Source organism: Camelus bactrianus, chromosome 1 (genome assembly GCF_048773025.1).
Source record: "Camelus bactrianus isolate YW-2024 breed Bactrian camel chromosome 1, ASM4877302v1, whole genome shotgun sequence".
NCBI lineage: Eukaryota > Metazoa > Chordata > Mammalia > Artiodactyla > Camelidae > Camelus > Camelus bactrianus.
The window spans coordinates 47,690,836-47,711,601 of NC_133539.1; the positions used below are offsets into that span (position 1 = coordinate 47,690,836).

Consider the following 20,766-nt stretch of genomic DNA (forward strand, 5'->3'; position numbering starts at 1 on the left):
TTATTACACTGGATTGAGTCCTAAACATCCACCATTCTACTGGACCATGTAACAATAGGGTAGTTAGCAACAACAGTTCCATTTCAAAGACATGTAACCCACAGTGTATCTACATTAGTGCAGTTAGGAGACAAGTTATAAAGACATTCTATCAAATTTTCTCAATACTATTACCACTCAGTATGGGAAAAGTATCAGGAGTTGTCACTGTTTAGAAAACTCAACAAAGCATGTGGAAATATGTTAGCAAATATCTTTACCTTAAATTAGATGTCAGTTTTCTTACTGTTTCCTTGACAGATGTGCTTTGAGAAGATTCTGTCAGTGAAGAAGCAACTTTACAAACACCACTCACAGAAACTCTGGCTTTATATCCAGATCTTGGATTTAAATCTTCCACTGGCATACTGGGCGAAAACAAACTGAGGTTTACAATTTCTAAGTAGAAATCATATTAGATACTAATAAATTCAGAAACATTAATATGTAACAAATGAAATGTTAACACCCAACAAATGAAAGCAAGGACATAAATGTAATGCTGAAATTGTCATTTATGTAACTATATAAAATCTATTCTCATTTAGAAAAATTACTATTTATTCCTGACAAATTTTGTTGCAAGGTTTTGGGTACCCATGATTAAATAGAATTGGCAGTAACTTATTCCTTTTTTTTAATTGACGTATAGTCGGTTTATAATGTTGTGGTAATTTTTGGTGTACAGCAAAATTATAGTGTTTCAGTTATACATATACATATATATATTCCTTTTTATATTCTTTTTCATTATAGGCCATTACAAGGTATTAAATATAGTTCCCTCTGCACTACAGTAGGATCTTGTTGTTTATCTAATTTATTCTTAACAATAGTAGTCATATGCCATTTGTCTCTTACTTGCTGAAAAAGGCTTTAAAACTAAAGTTCAATTTTAGCCTGGGGGAATGTAGGTAGAGAAATAAAGTCAGCTGAAAGAAATATTTAGTCACGATACAGTGGAAGAAGGGTGTTCCAAGTGAAGTGGAATGATCCAGGGTAGATACGAGGTAGGACTGTCTGGGGAGGCAGGAGAAGGCCAGAGCTGCCGGGTGAGGGCAGAGGAAGAAGATAGAGAGAGATGAGGTGAGAGGCACTAGCCACGGGGCAGGGACTGGCGCTGATTCTAAGCAGAGCACATGCCACCACTGGAGGATTATTTACATGGGAGTGAGGTGGTCTGTGTTTTAAAAGGATAGCTGGCTGCAGCATGGACAATAGCTCACAATGAGGATGCATAAGGTAGTACGCAGTGTGTTAATGAGACCCAAAGCTTTCAGTATTGTGGGAATAAAAAAAAAGCTCAAGAAGGCTGAGGGACACGCGGTATGGGAGACAAAGCTGGGTAGGCCGTCAGGGGTCAGATCACGCAGGATCTTGTTTGCCAAGTAAAAAGATTTTTGTAGTCCTTTCGTGGTAATGTCCACGAATTAAGACTACGGCTCTAGAGTCTCCTATGTTTGCACTGTAATGGGCCCTTTAAAAACTGGGTAATAGTTTATACCAAATGGAATGTGCTTCTACTGTCAACAGTTCTTTGGCATAAATTATACTAACTTCAGTTGATGTTTTATTTAAGATTAAGAACATTATAACTAATGCTTAATTGTCTGTTAAAGAACACTCATGCAATGTCTAAAGCCTATTAATTATAACCTCCTTTATACTCAAATTTTATTAAAGAAGTCCTTTAAATTTTTTTAACCATTTTGGGGATGCTAGAAATTCATGCTGGTGTTGGGAGTGGGGGGTAAAATGCACTACACCAGAGCACAGCAGTTCCATTCTGAACCTTTGCTTCTTCTGCCAAATAATAATAGTGCCTACCTCACAGAGCTGTGCTGAGGATTAAACAAGATATACAGAGAATTTAGCTCAATGTCTATTAGTTCTATTAGTAAGTGTTCTGTAGATAGCACCTAATTATTATTGCTATTGTAATCATCTTTATCATTACTACCACTACTGATAAATTTGATCAGATTCTTCCATTAAGATTGTTCTAACTGGATAAAAGTCCTAACATTCATATTGTAGTTATGATTCAAAGATTATTTAAAAAACACAGTTTATAAAAACTAAAAGTAATACATGAAATAATATCCAAATTTTAATAAATAACTCTAGGTTAAAGTATTGTTCATAAAATGACCTAGCAACAGCATTGGGAAAAAATTACATTGTTTATTCAATCAACAAATACTAAAGAAGGCCACCTCTGAGGCAGGTGCTCGTCTGGGTGCTAAGGACACAGAGGTGAGAAAGACAACCACCACTCTTGTGGAGCGAGTTAAATTCTAGTGAAAATATAGAAAATAAGAAAACTAGAATGTAAAGCATTAAAATAAACAAATGTTTCAATAAGATACTTTAGAACAGTCATAAGGGATCTGGAAAAAAAATACAATGGGAGGATACAATTTGCTAGTGTGCCCCGTCAGAAGCGGGGCAGGCTATTTTAGCTGGAGTGTTCAGGGAAGACTTGTCAGAGGCTGCGAGTCAGGGAGAAGAGAAGATACATTCCCTGTCCTTCATGAAGCTGACATGCAGTGGGAAGACAGACACTCAGACGGCAATTCCACCTGACTATGAGGAGCAGCTCACGGTGTGTGTCAGAACATGGCTGGTACTTAACAAATAATCACTGAAGCTGGAGGAAATGTGATGGGATTTGATCCCTGCAACAGCGGCTCTGTGAACACCTGAGTCTGCCCAGGAGAACTGAGGGCCCCAAAGGAGAGAACACTTGAACTGGAACATGAATGAAGGGTAGCAGACTGGTGCACAAGTTTCAGAGGGCATCTGAGCCCGGGAAGTAGTGTGATAAAACAGAACTCTAAATAATTTAGAAACTCTGGGAAGCAAAATCAGGGCTGACCAGGGAGGCGGGCCGAAGGAGACTTGTGCAATGGAAAGGAGTTTGCGCCTTTTCTTAAAAGTGATGCGGCTGTGAAAGGCTTCTGAGTAGAAGAGGGAAGTGATGGGATTCGAGGGTAAGAGTGACCACTCAGTCTGCAAGTGCAGGAAAATAAAAGCTCCTCTCTCTCTCTTTTTTTTTTTCTTTTTTCTTTTTCTTTTTTCTTGTACTTAATTCAACATGCTCCTCTACAAAAAGAGCACAGAATTTGGATTCCGTGAAACCAGGTCTGAGTGCCGGGAAAAAGGCTTAGACAGATTTAGAGCAGGAGTGAGGGTAAGAATTTGCTTCCTGGAAAACATTTTTTTTCTTCTATTGGATATCCTAAATATTCAGCTGATTTTATATAAAAGTGACAAAAGTCTCCAGTCAAGAAAATTCTAGCATGCAAGGATTATTACAATTACATACATGCACGACAATAAGATCACAAGCCACACACACACAAAAACGCATTCATGATTTCAGTCATACCTTAGATATATGTGACATTTTCAGTTCTTTGACTATATTACAGCAATTTGAATTAGTTGCTTGCCTGTTCCATTTCATTATTCCCAAATCGTCACAAAAGAAAATGAAAAGGTTTGGGAAAAGGATAAGAAACCTAGTGTGCTCTATTCTTTCCTTTGTAAAATTTGGTTCCACTCTTAATTGCCTGGCTTGTTGCTATTATTTTCTTTCTTCCTGCATTTAAACACTGATAATTGCTTTTCAACAGTGTAACTGCACTCACTTGGACTGTGCGTAATTGCAGTACACTTACCTTTCCCGGTTAGGTGATGAAGAGCTTCTCTTTATTTCTGAAGTTTCACTGCACAGCTCTTGTTTTTCTTCAAAAGAACATAGACAAAATGAAGACAATCACATTGTAGTGATCACACAATAAAGTGATCTGAAAGACGTGTAAGCAGTTCATTAAATACCTGCATATAATTTGGTTTTGTATTCAAACACCTTTTTGTAAAACTGCACCAATATGTTCTTAAGGTAATTTATAATAACTTCTTAATAAAGTGTATACAGTACATAGAAGAATCCAAGAGCCTCTGTAGCTTTTTTTTTTTTTTTTTTTTGTAATTTCTTTTTATCTGCTTTTGGTATGCATGGCATGGCTAACTGGAACTGTTCAGTTTCCCTTCTTTCACTAGCCTCTGTGCAGACAACCACTGGTCTCCTCCAAGTACCTCACTGCATTCCATTCTGGGATCAGGTTCAAAGACATCCTGACAGATTCCAGTCAGGAATGCGCCTCTAGTAGAGAGCAGAACTTTAAAGCAGGAGGAGACCTACAGTCATCTAGTTAGGCTGTCGGTCTCTACTCAGGGAACCTCAGAATCAGAATTTCAGAGAGGCTAGTCATTGCCACAGAATGGCAGAAATGCTTTGATCCCCTTGGCTTGGTTTTAAGAGTGTCTTGAGGATAGTCTAAGTAAGTTAACGCATCCTTCTTCCATCTCTAGAATTCTCTGTGATAACTGTGATCTTATTCTACCAAGTAAACCCTTGACAATAAGTTTTGGGCTATTGAAGACCAAGTAGAACAGGAGAGCAACAAGGTAAGTTTTAGATGGTGAGTAAATGGCTGAGGACCTGTCTGAATCCTTTAAGGAAACATAAAAGAGAACAGACATAGAGGTTTTCCAAGCACACTTCAGTCACCCTTGGTTTTACTCATGATTTGCAGGCAAAGTGAAATTTCTTAATCTAATAGCCAACTAATCCATAATTACAGTCATTTGAAAATATTTCACAATTGGTTCCTTCCAAATCCAGGATGAGTACTTGAAATGAAATATTCATTTTAGGATCAAAATTGTATTAACAATTTTTCCATTATAATTTGGAAATCCAACAGGCACATACTTGAAGGCATGTTAGCAGTTTTCAACTTCTGTAAAAGATTGGCTTTAAAATTAAGAGACCCTTACAAAAGAAATCTTGATTGTGGAATGGCAAATTATCCTAATTATGATGAAAAAGAAAAAGTGTGATTTCTTAGGGGCCTCACTAATGGGTTCAAATATAAAGATGTGAATGAATGACTGATGAGGTCACCTAAGCAACAAAGTGTGAAGGAAGGGAGAGCTTAGTGAACACGAAATGATGGCATGGATCAACACAACAAGGACGAGCATGATGGAGACAAAATGAGCTGAGACCTGCTAAGGAAACTAAGAAAGGCTTTAAAACTTATTTCAGAATAAGAAGATGACGATAAAAATAACAGACTTGCTGCTTAGGCCCAAAGGTATAATATTACAATAAAAGAGACAATGGTAATAATAATAATACAACACATAATAAAATAATTCTAGTAATAATAATGAGTGGACACTCAGAAAATAAAATTTTCTGAGTCTAGTTTGTTTCCAGCTTCTCCATCCAGGGGAACTGTCTTTGGACTGAATATAATCAGACGGCAACTTTCTGTTTAAAAAAAAGCTCAGGTCACTCACCTGAGACCACTTATGTCCCATGGTCATAAAGGAACTAATAAATATGTTTGTTGAACTACTCTTAGTGATCTCAGAGGAATCATGCAAATAGGAAAAGGACTAAATAATTGAAAATAGAGGAATGTCATTATAATTTTCAAAATAGGCTCCAAAATTATAGACCTGATATCAATCCTCAGCAAATTTCTAAATAGAAGTCAATGAAGAGGGGGACCTAAGTCCAATGTTGGGAATTTCAGGCAGTGAGGCAGTGCTGGGGGTAATATTCTCAGGCAGGAAGTGCCCCTCTGTCCTTCAAGACATGTGACATTGAAAGCTCACTCTCTACCCATCTCCCCTCCCACTTCTGGGACAACAAATTTAATTTTTAAAATCCAAACTGCTAGCAAATGTCTGATTTATACCCTGCATAAGATATGTCTCACAAGTCATACTGAAAACAACTCAAACATCACAACTAATATATGTAAACTAAATTCTTTGTTTTACCTTTTTTCATAAAAGAAACTTCCTTTTTTTCTTCTTTCAATAAAACATCAGTGTCATTTTCATCTAAAATCTGAAAGACAAGCTCTTTATTTAAAACTGTAAATAACAAAGGACATATTATAAGGTGCAAAACTGACCTTGAACATCAATGCCCCTGTAAGAGAGAGACCATAAAGTTGCCAGAAGTACAGTTTGCACATGTTTTGAAGGGAGACAAGTTTACGTGTTGTTGAAAATTATACTGGCATGCATCTCAAGGAAAGTTGCATTATAATTGTCACATTTACTTCTATCATTTCTTTAATGGGATTTTTACACTTCTACCAATAGTTGTGTGTTTGTATTTTAAAATATCTGTGTCTGACATGGCTATAACAACGACTCCAACGCATGAGCCAAGTATTGGATCACCAGGAGCAACCAAGGAGCATCTGCTGTTTTGAGAAGGGCTATCACACCCCTAGTTGCTGCAGAGCAGATAAGAGTACAAGGTCAACACTAGTGCAGTGAGGACTTTGGGGAGGTTGGGGCCTGAGGTCCCCCATCATAATAGGAAAGAACATGGGGATGGGGCCGGGGCTAGGAGTGAACCTGGAATGTTAAAGGGTGGGACACCTTGTCTTTTGACAGAATCTCAGGAAGTCTGCCTTAAAAGGGGTTGCAAAGCCTTAATGTATTTATTGAATGCAGGAGCCAGGAGGGTTGGTGGCACCTGAGAGTGAGGGGATGTGTGTGATGTGGGGGGACGGGGGCTTAGTGGGGCTGGGAGAGGTAGGGCTGGAGCACGGCAATCAGAAGCTAGGTCTACCATCACTGACTGTGGGAATTCTGTAAGCCCATTTTACAAAGCTCACACAAAACAAACTCACATTTAGGGAATGTACTTCTTTGGACCAGAGAGTTAGTTCGTTTATGCCCTTCAGGAAAGTAGACCCAGAAGCCCTCCATATGTATTTTTAAGTCTGTGAGAAGGTGTGGGAAAGGCAGTAAAAAAAGACTGGAGAAGAATGGAGAAGGCAGGGGTAAGGCCAAAGCTCTGTCTGCATCTCAATCTGAAGACTCCTGAACACGCGCTGGGACACACCAGGCTCCTCAGCTATCACCTGGTGTAAGGTGTGGAGCTGTCAGTTTCCTGGAACTTACCAATTGTGCATGTAGCCTTCGCCTTTCATGCCCCCTCTAAACTGCTAAACAAAGCAGTGGGATGGAGAGGCTATCAACCCTCCTTTTCTCCCCACCCCGGAAACAAAAGCATATGCTATATATACATGGCATTCTGGAAGCTGCTCCGTCAGGAAGCAGGGTAAATGGGCACACACGTAACCTAGCAACGAAAGAACTGTGAGGCTGTCCACCATCACTGTTTACAAGGGAAAAAGCCTTATAGCTAAGGGGAAACAAAACTGATTCTAAGCTACTCTGGTCCATTTCAAAATATTTTTATTCTTATACTGTAAATAAATTCATGCTCCAAGAAGTAGATTAACTGCACATTTTTTAAAAGTTCATTCCACAAAATGACCTTTAAATGGATATCTTATTTATTTCTGATGTAACATAAAATTTAAAGTTCTCTTCTGATGTGCTGACATACAAGGAAAATCTATATGTTTTATCTCCCTTTTGAGCTGAATATTTTTTGACCAGTTTATAAGCAGAATAGACTATTCCCCAAAAATGTTAACAGCAACCACAAGATAAGCTTATGAAAGGAACTATTTAACACCTTTCATAATAACCACTTTGTTATAACCTATGATGATCCTGTTCAGGAAGTATTCATTTCCTCTGGTAACTCTTCTTTAGGATACAAATCAGACAAGACAGAAGAATCCAAGGTTAGCAAAAATGACAGCACTCCCAGCAGGGAACTGTTGTCCACGGTACTATTAACACAGCCTCCTGAAATTATTTTTGCATTTTATGGTTTAGTTCTCTGCTTTGAGTTCTGCCTTGTGGGGGCTGTTTCCATGAGATGTAGGTATGTCCCCTCCCCCCCAAAATGTTACTTATACAAAGCTGTATCATTTCTATTGCAGGAGAGATTTCCTTCTTTTCTTTTCCTTTCCTGTATTTTCTTTATTGTTTGGCATAGGGATGTTAAAAATATTCTGGACAAACAATTCACAGCCTACAGTATTTCCTTTTAAATAACACTGTGGCAATATCCAAGTTCCATAGGATGCTGCCTTTGTTTTTTGTTTCTTTACAATGTACTTGTAGCTCTAAAGGTCTGATTTTTTTTTCAATCTGAGACAAGAAAACATGCAGTTGTCTTTTCAGTGACACTATTTGTATATTTTGATACTTGCAAAGCTCCCCTCCACACACATCATTTCACTATAGAAATGTTCTCCAATCACTTAGGCTTAACTGTGTCTCATGCTCTGCAGTTTGGGGACATGTGTTTCCTAAGATTTTACCTCTGTCATGAAAGAGATAACACCTCCCACACAGCAAATGAGATTACAGTTAAGTCTTAACACAGGGTTTTAGATACCTTAATTAAAATTACGTTAACAATGAGTAGAGTGGAATTTGCCAGTTCTCCAAGGGATGCAATGGATCAGCCTAATACCACACGCTCAATTTTGTGAAGTATCTATTTAAGAGGATAAATAAATCATAAATGGATGAGAGGGAGGGAAGAGCAGACCACGGGCAGCTGTACAGCACTTCTAATTCGACTGTCGTTAAAGAAGCTTAAGAGCTGGTTGCTATCACTCCATCTGGTTTCTTCCCTTCTATTTTTTTGCCCCTCCACACCCACCCCAAACATTTTATCAAGGACCCATAAAGGCTACCAGACCAGTAACTGCCTTCCTGCCAAGTTCATAGACCCTTCCTGTTTTCACTCTTCTGTAATTAACATTATGTTCTAGACGCCTCCTTTTTGTTCATCAATTTATTCAATAAAATTGAGTTCCCAGCACGGGGCAGACACTGTGATGGTGAAGACTACAAAGTCCTGCCTTTATGGAGCTTATTTTCTAGTGGGGGAGAAAGGAATGAAATAAATTAAAAGATGGATACGTAATCGTGTAAGTTCTGTGAAGAAAACTAGCCCAGGGAAGAGGAGGATGACCTGGGCTCCTGTGTAATCTGAGCCCAGCTGCCTCTCTGGGCTCATTGTTCTCTTCCACACCCTCCTTTCTCCAGGCCTTTGACTTGCTGATTTGTTTGTTGCCTCAACTTTTTCCTAGTCTTTCCTCAGACAATGCCCCCACCCCAAACCTAGCTTGCCCCCTCTACACACCACTGCACTCGCTCTCACCACAGCCAACACTGACACTCCCTGTCCCCTTCCCCGCTGTTTCTCTCCTTAGCGCTCACCAGTCTACCATGCAACATACTGTGCTTACTCATCTTGTCTATTGTCTGGTTCCCCCACTAGAATGGAAGCACCGTGAAGACAGGGAGTAGTGCCTATTATTTCCCTGCTGTATCCCCAGTGTTGAGAATATTAACTGATATTCCTTACATGCACAGAATAAAAGGCAGTGAAAAAGCAAGTCAAGAAAATACATGTGTGTTGCTGGGGGTGGGGAGCAGTGGAGTCCGGGAATTATAAACAGCAAAAGGAAAGGCTATCAGGCAAAAATAAGCTCAGGGTTTTGGAGGCCAAGGAACATCAGGGTGACTGCAGTGGAAGGAGAGAAGGAATGTATAGTAGGCAGTGAGGACAGAAAGGAGGCCAGGACAGGTCATGGAGGGCCTTGGAGGGCACTAAATTTTGTTCTAAGGGTAAGCAGAAGCCACCGGAGGGTTCTGAGAAGAATGGTTAATCTGACTTACATATTTTGGATGGGATAAGCAGATTTTTAACTGTGGAGGCCAAAAGCAGCAATGCAATCATTTATAGGGCTATTGCTGTAGTCCTGATGAGAGATGGTGGTAAACTGGCCAGACGGGCAGCTGTGGAGGTGGTAGAACAGAGCATAATACATCTGAAGGTTGATTCAGCAAGACTGGCTGATGCATTGAGGGCAGGGTGTGAAAAAAGGAGAGAAATTCAGGTTTCAGCCTGAGTAACTGAGCAATGGTACCATTTATTGAGATGGGGAAGCATAAAGTCCCTTGGAATTCCTTCCTTTCTTGGTTTTGATAACCCTCTGTGTCCCAACTCTTTCTGGGTAGTTATTATTTTTCTGTCTACTCTCAATCCCTCAAAGAAAATTTCAGGGGATTAAATGATCACCTTTACAGAAACAATGGCTTTATTGGCATCATCAACCTTAACTTCTCATCTTTGCTCCAGCTATTTCCAACTGACTTCAGGACACTTACACTTGAATAGCCCGCTGGAACTTCAGATTCTCAGCCTCATCTTGGTCCACTTAGATTCCTCTGGTTAATTCCTCCTATGTAAAATAACTTTTTCGTTCCAGGTTGCCATTTCAAAACCATTGTCATTCTTTAATCTTCCATGCCCCTTCCCAAGTTGTGTTGTTTTCCCTTCAAAATGTTTCACTTTTCCTTGTCTTCTTATACCACAATCTCCAGGCAGCAGCATCCTGCTTGCTTTTTTGGTCTTTAGTTTCTTGCCTTTCCAGTACTGCTCCATTATCACATTTTCGTAACACAAGGAATGACTCTCCATGATGAAATGTTCCTTCTCAAAACTAGCCTACAGGTCCTGACTACTTACTCTCTCATGTACAAACCCTTCCTAAGCTCTTCTCAAGGTGATTCTAAGATATCAGGAAATATTTTCAGTATCTTAACAACATCCTCTGTAATAGCCAAAAGGTTCTCTTCAGATTCCCCTGTAAGCACAAGATAGACTTCTGCCTCCACACCTCTGCCCACACAGTTCTCTCTACCTGGAATACATCCTCTCCTTTTCTTATGTCTTTCCCACTTTTTAAGGCAAGTATAAGTCCTACTCTTCCCAAAATGTCTTTATTTACTCTAACACATACTGATTTCTCCCTTTCTCTGAAAAAGTATTAACAGTAAATTACAAACAATTTTTATTATTTTTAACTTTCAAGCATCATATCTATGGGACACAGATAAGACTGGGATCCTGTAGTGGCCTTGATCCCAGCTTAAAATTACCCTTAAACCATTACACAGCTCTATTTCACTTCTTCAGTTGCTAGCTGCCTCACCTCTCTGCATACTTTCCCCTCCAGACTCTCCAATTCTGCAGCAATGAGCTTTTTTCTGCCTGTGGGACCACCCCCTTTCCCCTCCCTCCCACTCCCTCCCACACCCATGGGGTCACTCTCTAGCGCTCCCCTTTCTTCTCAATTTTCATTCTTTACTCCCATCTCCTGGCCCACCCAAAGGCTGAATCTGCCCTCTTTAGAACTACAGAAGGTCCTTTTTAAAAAATGTTTTGCATAACACACTTATTTTCATTCTATCACAAATCATCCCACTAATTTTCATAATAACCTTGAGAGCAGATAATAGTATTATTCCCCTTTTATAGATAAGAAAACCGAAAACCGTAAGTTGATACAACTGACAAGCGGCATGGAGGTCTGAACATGAACCGGGTCAATCTGCTGAAGTCCAAGAGCCTGTCTCCTTTCTGTAAAATAATGCTAGCTCATGGTTTTGTAAAACTGTCTTCCAATTTTTCTGCTCCTTTAGGGCAAAGATCATGTTTTGGGTCCTTTTTTTGTTTTGAGGAGTTTTGGGGTGTCCTCCAAAATCTCTTAACATAGAATTGTTCAATAAATGTCAGGAATTAGTGCACAGTTGCTGAGAATTCACACAGCGGCACTTGAATATTTAGATTCATTATAAGGGGCTCATAAGATTTGCCTTTAGGTCAGAGGCTTTATCACATACTGTCTTTGTGTCTGTAAGTCCACTAGTGAGCTGACAGATGATGCTGTGGAGGGTGAGTACAGACAATCTTTCCTCCAAGGCCCTTGGGGCAGCTCTGGTTTATACTTCATAAAGGGGCTGGCTCTGCCTGTGAAATTTCTGATACTGTGGGCAACAATCACAGGATTACACAGGTTCACACAGAGGCAACGGCACCATCACCAAGCAGGAAAACTGACGAAGAAGTGGCCTGCTTTTGAAATTAAGGCAACTTCAATCATCCGAAATCATGTCATTGTAATATCAACACCGTTTGCTATTTTAAAACATTTCTGCTAGGAGTCGGAAAACTTTTGTGTATTTAGGTTAAATGCAGCTGATTGAGGGACTGGCTATGCAGGCTATTTGCTTTTCTTTTTTTTTTTTCACCTGCTTTTGGGTTACTGAGACATCTTTTCACTTTGTCATATGGTTCTGATGCCAAAACAGAGTACTTACAGTTGTTTTTTGTTTGTTGGTTTTGGTTTTTGTATTTTATTTTATTTCATTTCATTTCATTTTTGGCTACCATAGCGCACAAGCCTAGACACTGGAAACTCATTAGCTCTTCCAGACATTCCTCAGCTTTTATAACATAGCACGGAGGTCCTGTCAAAGACACCAGGGATTCAGAATGGGTTGATGGCTTTCTGAGCTGGCATCAGCCTCTTTTGAAAGTTGCCCCAAAGAGCTAACCATGTGTAATTGGTAAAGGACTTAGTTCATTCTGAGACAGGAAGAAGGTTCCATCAACTTATTCCTTTATTCATTGGTCTTGAGCCCAGAAAGTTATCATGCTCTGGACAAGACACTGGAGGTTACACCTCCTTATTTATCAGAGTAAATCCCGGAGACTCCATTGCCAAACTCTTAAAATTCAGCTGTCAATAGTGATCTGGCCACTGAGTTTTTAAAATGTCTGCAGATTAGCAAAATGAAATGAATCCAACTGCCAGTCTGTTTTTGAGGCCAGGTGTAAGGCAAAAAGATCTAAATGACCACAGAGGACAAAAGGGCTAAAGCTAATCCAACCAAAAAAGGTAGTATGGTTCCTGGTCATTGAACAGGAAGCTCTAACATAATTGAAAATAACCACACCCACAGATATTATTTCACAGTCTTTGCAGTCTGGGTTTGCCTCTGATATTCTCAGAAGTAACTGAAAGAAAATTATTATAAAATATGGAAAAATAACAAATAAAAAGTATTTAGGGAAAAGGTAGATGTTGCTTCATATTAGAGTCAGAAAACTAGCAGAATGTCAATTTGAAGTACATGCTCCACCAACATGAATAAGACACGCATGTGTGTAACAAAAAGTTAGTACTTTTATCACTCTGACTCAAGTCTCAGAAAATTATTCCTACTCAACTTCTCTAAGTTACTGTTGGCATTGGTAATTTCATCTCCCTGGTATCTCTGAATTTTGAAGCTTTCTTCAAATTGATCATTTGCTTGCCTGACCATCTGTTGTGGTTTGGCAAACTAATTTTCCCAGTTCCCTTTTAGAACAGATCCCCTAGGATGTCTATTCTGCGCAGTCGCTTCTAATATCTCAACTGGTGACATAACCTGAGACTGCTCACCTCTTTGACAAGATGCTTGGTAGTCTAGTCCCATTGCTTCATTTTTATTTTTATTGCTTCTGTTAAGCATAGTACAGTGACAGCTGATCAAACTGCATTACTTTGAGGGGCGCTGGGGTACTAGGGAGCTCATATGCCAAATTTTTGCCTGGAGTAAAGTTGAACTGCCAATTTATTATATAGCAGGGCACAGGAGTTTTTAATTGAACTTAGACAAATCCTTAATTACAACAGTACCACAGGGCACTGCTCCGGTAAAGCACAACTGTAGCAACCTTCACTCAGATGTTGATTCCCCTGGCATCTTTAAGAGGTGATGTAAAAAGACTTCCTTCCCATCTGGGGTTAACTGGGACATATCTGAAATTTACACATGGGTTTTTAAATGCTTGAGACAGAAACAGTTCAGAATACACAGTATTTGTGAAAAGAGCAGGCAGGGTATGTGTTTTGAGCATGAAGGATGGGAAATAATAGGATTTTATGGAAATTAGGAGACACCAGCTCATTGGACGGGTTGGTGGTGAGGTTATGACCACAACCATACACTGGACTGATACTCTTGGGCAAGGAGAAGATGCTTCTTTCCAGGAATCACCCCTGAGATGATGATCCTGATGACTACTATGTGACTCTAGGTTTATGGGAAAGAAAAGAGTCAGACCTTTTGCACACAAAAAAAATGGCGTTGTATAGGTCAGATTTAGGGTGGACAAGGTAAGAAATGGGATAAAGGGAAGTTAGCTTAATCTGGGCAAGAAGTGGGTGATGCCTCCATTTTTTTAACTGAATTCAAGACTCTTGGCTGGAGAATGCCCATGTATGAAACTATGGAAACCCATCTAAGCCAAAATGCTGTTAATCAATGTAGTATTGATCTGTATCCTGAAATCCTCACCCCTTTTTGAGTACTCCAACCAACCCGGGTGGAGCGGGCTGGATGACCTGACGTGGGGGACAGCAGACGGAGATGGACGCTAACAGGAGAAGTCACAATGAGGAGTGGTTACGACAGTGGGAGCTGACACTGAACAGCTAGGGTTAGAGGCGGCCACTTCCTGACAGTGTGATCCTGAGCAAGTTTATACTCCTCATCTGGGGATGAAAAGAGAACGTACCCTTCAGGTTATTAAAAGGATGGGATGAGATGAGGCACGTGAAGTACGGTGCCTGAGTTTCATCACAGCCACACAGAGAAAGGAAAGGCTACCTCTACTAAAACACACATGCACACACACATGGTAGAATTTCAGAAAAACAGTTTTGCAGGATCTGAGATAATACATCTGGATCACACTAGTTACCCTGAAATGGTGGAGGGCACTGTAGCTGTGCTAACAAGATTGTGTAAAATGATGAAAGAAGTTTGCCGCAGTGCAGACTGATGGCCCATACATGTCTCCAGAGGTCCAGTCGGACGGCTGTCTAGGGTATTTTGAAGAGGATTAAGATATCTTAAAAAAAAAAAAAAACAAAAACTCCTCATTATTTTCATGACAGTTTTTAATCTCTAGAAAATGCCTGGAGTTTTAACTGAATCCCAGTTGGAGATTTCCACAGCTCCAAACGACACGCCAGCAAGGTCTTACCAAGAACACTCTCACTGCGATGGACTTCGAAAAGGGGTGGCCCACGCTGGCCGAAAGGCCTGGCATAAATTAATATCAAAAAGGAAAAAAACTGCACAGAAGTGCTCCAGCGAACTATGTGATCAGAAGCAATGGGAGATAAGGAAAATGAAGCCCAGCACTGCACGAAGGATGAGGGAGCACGTGAAATGTGGCACACACAGGATACAGACATTAAAAATGACTCAGAAGTAAGGATTATCCCCCTGGGGAAACAAAACAAAACAAAACAAAAGAATATGGTTTAAAAAAAAAAAAGCCTCCAGAGAAGGTAGGCCTTGGAGAAAAAGGAATATAAAAGCACGCAGTCAAGAATCAGGGGGAGGAAGAAGTCAGGAAGACAGATCAAACTGTGGTAACCCTGAGCCACAGCAGATGAGGTGATTTTGGAGAATAAATGTTAATAAGGCTGAAAGAATCAACAGTGGTCAGATTTAGTATAAATCTGAGAAGCAATCAATACTCTTATCACTTCACTTGAAACTGCATGACTGTCACTACAAGAGCCAGAGTGAGGTGTGCCGGAAACTTGAAAGAGAGGGAAGTGAAGTTCGCGGATACGAAAAAGTCCTTTCAAAAGGGAGACTCACAGACACAAAAGAAAGAATGTGCTGCTCAAAATAGAGCTGTTCTCTGTGAAAGGTGAAAAAAAAATACACTTGTAAGAGCATAGGAGCAAAGGATAAGGGTGCTGGGCAGGTGCCCTTTCAGTGTTACACGTGTGATTGGTAGCATCATCTCTGCCCTCCCATCTGGGGGCATGGACACAGCAGGCTGCTTTACCTGCAAGTCCTTTAAATATTCAGGCACACAGCTCACTAGCTCTGTGACCGGCCAGCCCAGGCAGATGGGCATAAAGGGAGAGAACACACAGCATCCATCAGAATATGTCTTCCAATTGGACTGAGGCTGGATTTCTCTTTTTAATGGTTAAACTGCCGTTACGATACTATACAAGTCTCTTGAGTTCAAATAATGTGGAATCATTCCTGTGAGATGGACTTTCTTTGGTGTGCTGAACATGTATTTTGGAACCTATTACTGGGCTCCAGTAAATTCACCAAAGTAATAAGAACTCCCTAACTGTGGGGGGGGGTGGGGGGGGGAGAGCCAATTACTCCTCCTTAAGTGATCTTTTGCAGCCCTGCACACCCTCCTCCTTTGAATTTGACAGGCACAGGATCAGAATTAAAGCACATGGTACACACACATTCACATAAGCACTACAGTTAGAAGATAACTGGGGAGGAGTCCCAGGGTTAAGAACAATTTTTTTTTTTAGTTTCTGAGTTTAAGAAAGTACAGACAGACAAGCATTCAGAAGCAATGATTTTCTACTTAAATTACTGCAACTACAGCCAAACAGAAAAGGTGATGTGCATCTCTGGATAATGTATATGTATCCAAATTAATTAGACACCATGAGTTTGAAAACAGGCTTCCTGCTAGGATCACAGGGATACAAATAAATCATTCCACATACATTCACACAAGTAACATCAGAACTTGAGAAATATTACATAAAAAGACAACAATTTTAATATAAATGTCATACCTAATTCGTGAAAAAGCACTTGCTAAAAGCTGCATGCAAAGCTTAGAGAGGTGACAAAGCAATGGCTGCATGAAAAACACGCAGATTCTGCAAAGCAGGTGGTGACTAGTAATATTCACAGGTATAGTTATACCACACTTAGCTTCAAAGAGGTAAAGAGGTTGTGTTATTTACACACTAGTTGTAGTCTTCTTTTCTGGCCTCTGATTATATTTTGAGCCTTTTCCTTTTGAAAATACATAGGTGTTCCCTTTCTTCACATCCTGGATTTAACTGTTCCTTACTGTCAATATGAAGGGGTTTTCTCTTCTGTTCCCATTCAAAAATCATTCCTAGAGCTTTTCAACATCCCTTCTTAAAACAATTATAATTATGGATGAAATGACATGATGCCTGGGGGTAATGGGGTCAGGGTAGGGATACAGATGAACCAAGACCAGCCGTGAGCTGATAATTGCTGGAGCTGGGAAATGGGCACATAGTGGGTGGGTGATTGTCCTATGTCTGAAATTTTCCATAATGAAAATTTTTTAAAATAAAATTTTCATTATTGTTATATCATGAACCTTGTGATAATGTTTTTCTGCTAAAGGGCACACATATTAGGCTAAAGTCAGAAGATATTCTGTTCTTACTGGCTTATTTGTAACTGAAACTTAATCCATAATTCTAAGATGCATTTTGAAGTAACTTACCTAAAGATATGTACAATGAGGTGGGCCTTTTTCTAAGTACTCCCACTTACTTTATCATGTCAAACAGTAACAACCATCTAGGCAACTACACTCATTCTCATTTAAAGTTTAGTTTTAAGCTTCTTGGCAATCAAGATACAAAGAGAACTATAGTGAGGAATAAAATTCATATTCTGATAAAAGAAAACATCAAATAGACTTTTTTCCTGACACTAAATTCTGATGTTCAAAGGAACCTTTTCATTATAACATAAAGGGCACTCTATAACAAAATGGACAGTGTCTTTAATGTGGCTTCACAGATGAAGTGTTTGTCACATAGATAGTCCTTGAGTCAATTCTTCCTGTACACCAAAGCTTTTTACCCTTGGCTCAGTAAGGGAAACCAGCTCTGCTGGGGTCTGTAGTAGACCAGTCCAGATACGTAGGTTTTTTGATATTGACTACCAAGTTCGAATCAGGGATACACAATCCAGAGAAGTAAATGGAAAGTATGTCTATATTTCTTGAAAAGACTTCTCTCAGCAGGGCTTTTGGCAGTGGCCTAATTTAAGTCAGTTTAGAATTACAGTTTCTGGTGAGAATCCATACTATGAATATAGAAAGGTCCATATGCTTTGGATTTGAGTATTCAGGTTTAGAGATGACCTTCAAGTTACATATACATAAATTATATAAATTAACATAATATTAAAGCTTTCTCACCCTGATAACTCAAATGAAGAGCATTGTGGCCCAGTGGTGAGGAGGCATCAGTCCCAGTTGTAGTCTCACTAGTTTGCATAGCCTTGGGCAAGTAACTAACTTTTCTAAGTCTTGTTTCTTCACCTAAAAACTAGGTTATTCAATTTAATGTTTCAGTTACTCTGAGGCACTCATGTGAAATACCTCTTGGATTCCTCTAATCTTTACAAATATAAATAAATTTCAATGTGTCATTTAGTCAGTAAAGTTTATCTAACCTGGATTATATCCAAATTGCTGTTGCTGGTTTCAACTTCAATCAAAACTTTACATTTCTGCACAGGGTTTTGACTCTGTTTCCTCTTCATTTCCCAAGAAGAGGCCTGGAGCAAGGTGTTAACAAAAAATGTACAAGGATTAGCAGCAATCAATGGTATACATTAAACCACCTTCACTCTTCCCTTCACTCAGCCTCTATTAACTGCTGACTTCTGTAGGATACTCAAAAGAAATTCAATTTCTGATCTTTTCCCTCAAGAAGTATATGACTTAGATATGCACATGTTAAGGTTAAATAACAATATAAAACAATAACAAAATAATATCAAACATTTTACCAAACATTTCAAGGAGGGTTAGCACCTACCCTTCTGAAAATATTCCAAAAATTGCAGAGGAAGAAACACTTATGAACTCCTCCTATGAGGCTAACATCATCCAGATACCAAAATCAGATAAAGATAACACACAAAAAAAAGAAAAAGAAAAGAAAATTACGGGCCAATATCACTGATGAAGATAGACGCAAAAAATCCTCAACAAAATACTAGCAGACCAACTACAACTACATGTTCAAGTGGGATTTAACCCAGGGGTGCGAGGATTTTTCGATATCTGCAAATCAATCAATGTGACACACCACATTAACAAGTTGAAGAGTAAAAACCACATGATCATCTCAATAGATGCAGAAAAAGCTTTTGATAAAATTTAACATCCATTTATGATAAAAACTCTCCAGAAAGTGGGCATAGAGGGAACATACCTCATTATAATAAAGGCCATAGATGACAAACACACAGTTAATATCATATTCAACAGTGAAAAGCTGAAAGTATTTCCTCTGAGATCAGGAACAAGACAAGGATGTCCACTCTCGCTACTTTTATTTAACATAGTTCTGGAAGTCCTAGCCACAGCCATCAGAGAAGAAAAATAAATAAAAAGAATCCAAATTGGAAAAGAAATTAAATTCTCACTATTTACAGATGACATGATATTATACGTAGAAAATCCTAAAGACGTTACCAGAAAACTACTAGAGCTCATCAGTGAATTTGGTAAAATTGTAGGATACAAAATCAATATAAAGAAATATGTTGCATTTCTATACACTAACAATGAACTATCAGAAAGAGACATTAAGGAAATAATCATATTTACCATCACATCAAAAAGAATAAAATACCTAGGAATAAACCTACCTAAGGAGGCAAAAGATCTATACTCTGAAAACTGTAAGACACTGATGAAAGAAAATGAAGACAACACAGATGGAAAGATACACTGTGTTCTTGGGTTGGAAGAATTAATATTGTTAAAATGACCATACTACCCAAGGCAATCTACAGATTCAATGTAATCCTTATTAAAGTATCAATGGCAATTTTCATAGGCCTAGAACAAATCATTTTAAAATCTGTATGGGAACACAAAAGACCATGAATAGACAAAACAACCGTGAAAAAGAAGAACAGAGCTAGAGGAATCACACTCCCACACTTCAGACTATACTACAAAGCTACAATAATCAAAGCAGAATGGTACTGGCACAAAAAGAGACACAAAGATCTATGGAACAGAATAGAGAACCCAGAAATAAAGCCATGCTCTTATGGTTAATTAATCTATGACAAAGGAAGCAAGAATATACAATGGAAAAAAGACAGTCCCTTCAATGAATGGTGCTGGGAAAACTGGACAGTTACATATAAGAGAATGAAATTAGAACATTCTCTAACACCATATACAAAAATAAACTCCAAATGGATTAAAGACTTAAATGCAGTCATTTTTTGATATTGAAAAGATATCTTCATAGTTGAAAAGGTCAGAAACCCCTGGAATGAAAAATTTATGATACAGGGAAAGAACTCCTTTGATTGGAATGGCTAGAGGTAGACTCTTAACTTCTTGAAGGCAAAAACTGTGTCTTATTTATCTCTGAGTCCACAGTACCTGGATCAGAGTAATCCTTAATTTACATTTGTTGGTAAAATGAATTAATCAAGTAAACTGAGGGAAAATTCACAGGAATTCAAAGTTGCAGATGTAGGAAAAATAAATGTATTATTTTTATGGGGAGTCCCATCTTCAGGAAATGGGAGGGTGGCTAGAATAAAAAAGTAGAATTTTCTGAGAAGTACAAGGATGCAATAACACTTCTCTAAGAAGAATCATTAATTAATTAATTACCTGTATTAATAGAGCTGAATTGTGGTACATATAAGCTAAAACAGTGGCTAATTCCAGACCCATTTTTATCAAGCTTTTGGAGCACACGATAAGGTTTAGTCTACCTTCCTAATTCCATTTCTTTAGGCTAATATTAAAAATAATCACATTTCCTGCACCTCCACTGTCTGGTACAGGGAATGCCTAGTGTTGCGTTTATTGGATAGAAGACTAGAAATGTACAGCAAATAATCCTCAAGTACTCAAATGCTGTTTGAATTGAAGTTTAAACCTGATTAAATTCATTTTCAAGTGCTTATCAAGAATTTCACAGTCTTCTGATCTATCCACCTCACTTCTAGATTTTAAGTATAGATTATCTTCTGAGGTAAAACTTATCTTCCTAAGAGCTAATGTACAACCTTTTCCATTTCTTT

The 20,766-nt window shown here is 38.9% G+C and overlaps 1 protein-coding gene across 1 annotated transcript in view; it reads right to left on the minus strand.

Annotated features, from left to right (window-relative positions):
* Positions 1-20,766, minus strand: part of MORC1 (MORC family CW-type zinc finger 1) — a 144,006-nt gene that overhangs the window by 19,307 nt on the left and 103,933 nt on the right. Inside the window, 4 exon segments of the mRNA XM_074363136.1 lie at positions 261-422; positions 3,723-3,789; positions 5,905-5,974; positions 18,154-18,258. Of these exon segments, the coding sequence (XP_074219237.1) occupies positions 261-422; positions 3,723-3,789; positions 5,905-5,974; positions 18,154-18,258 (404 nt within the window).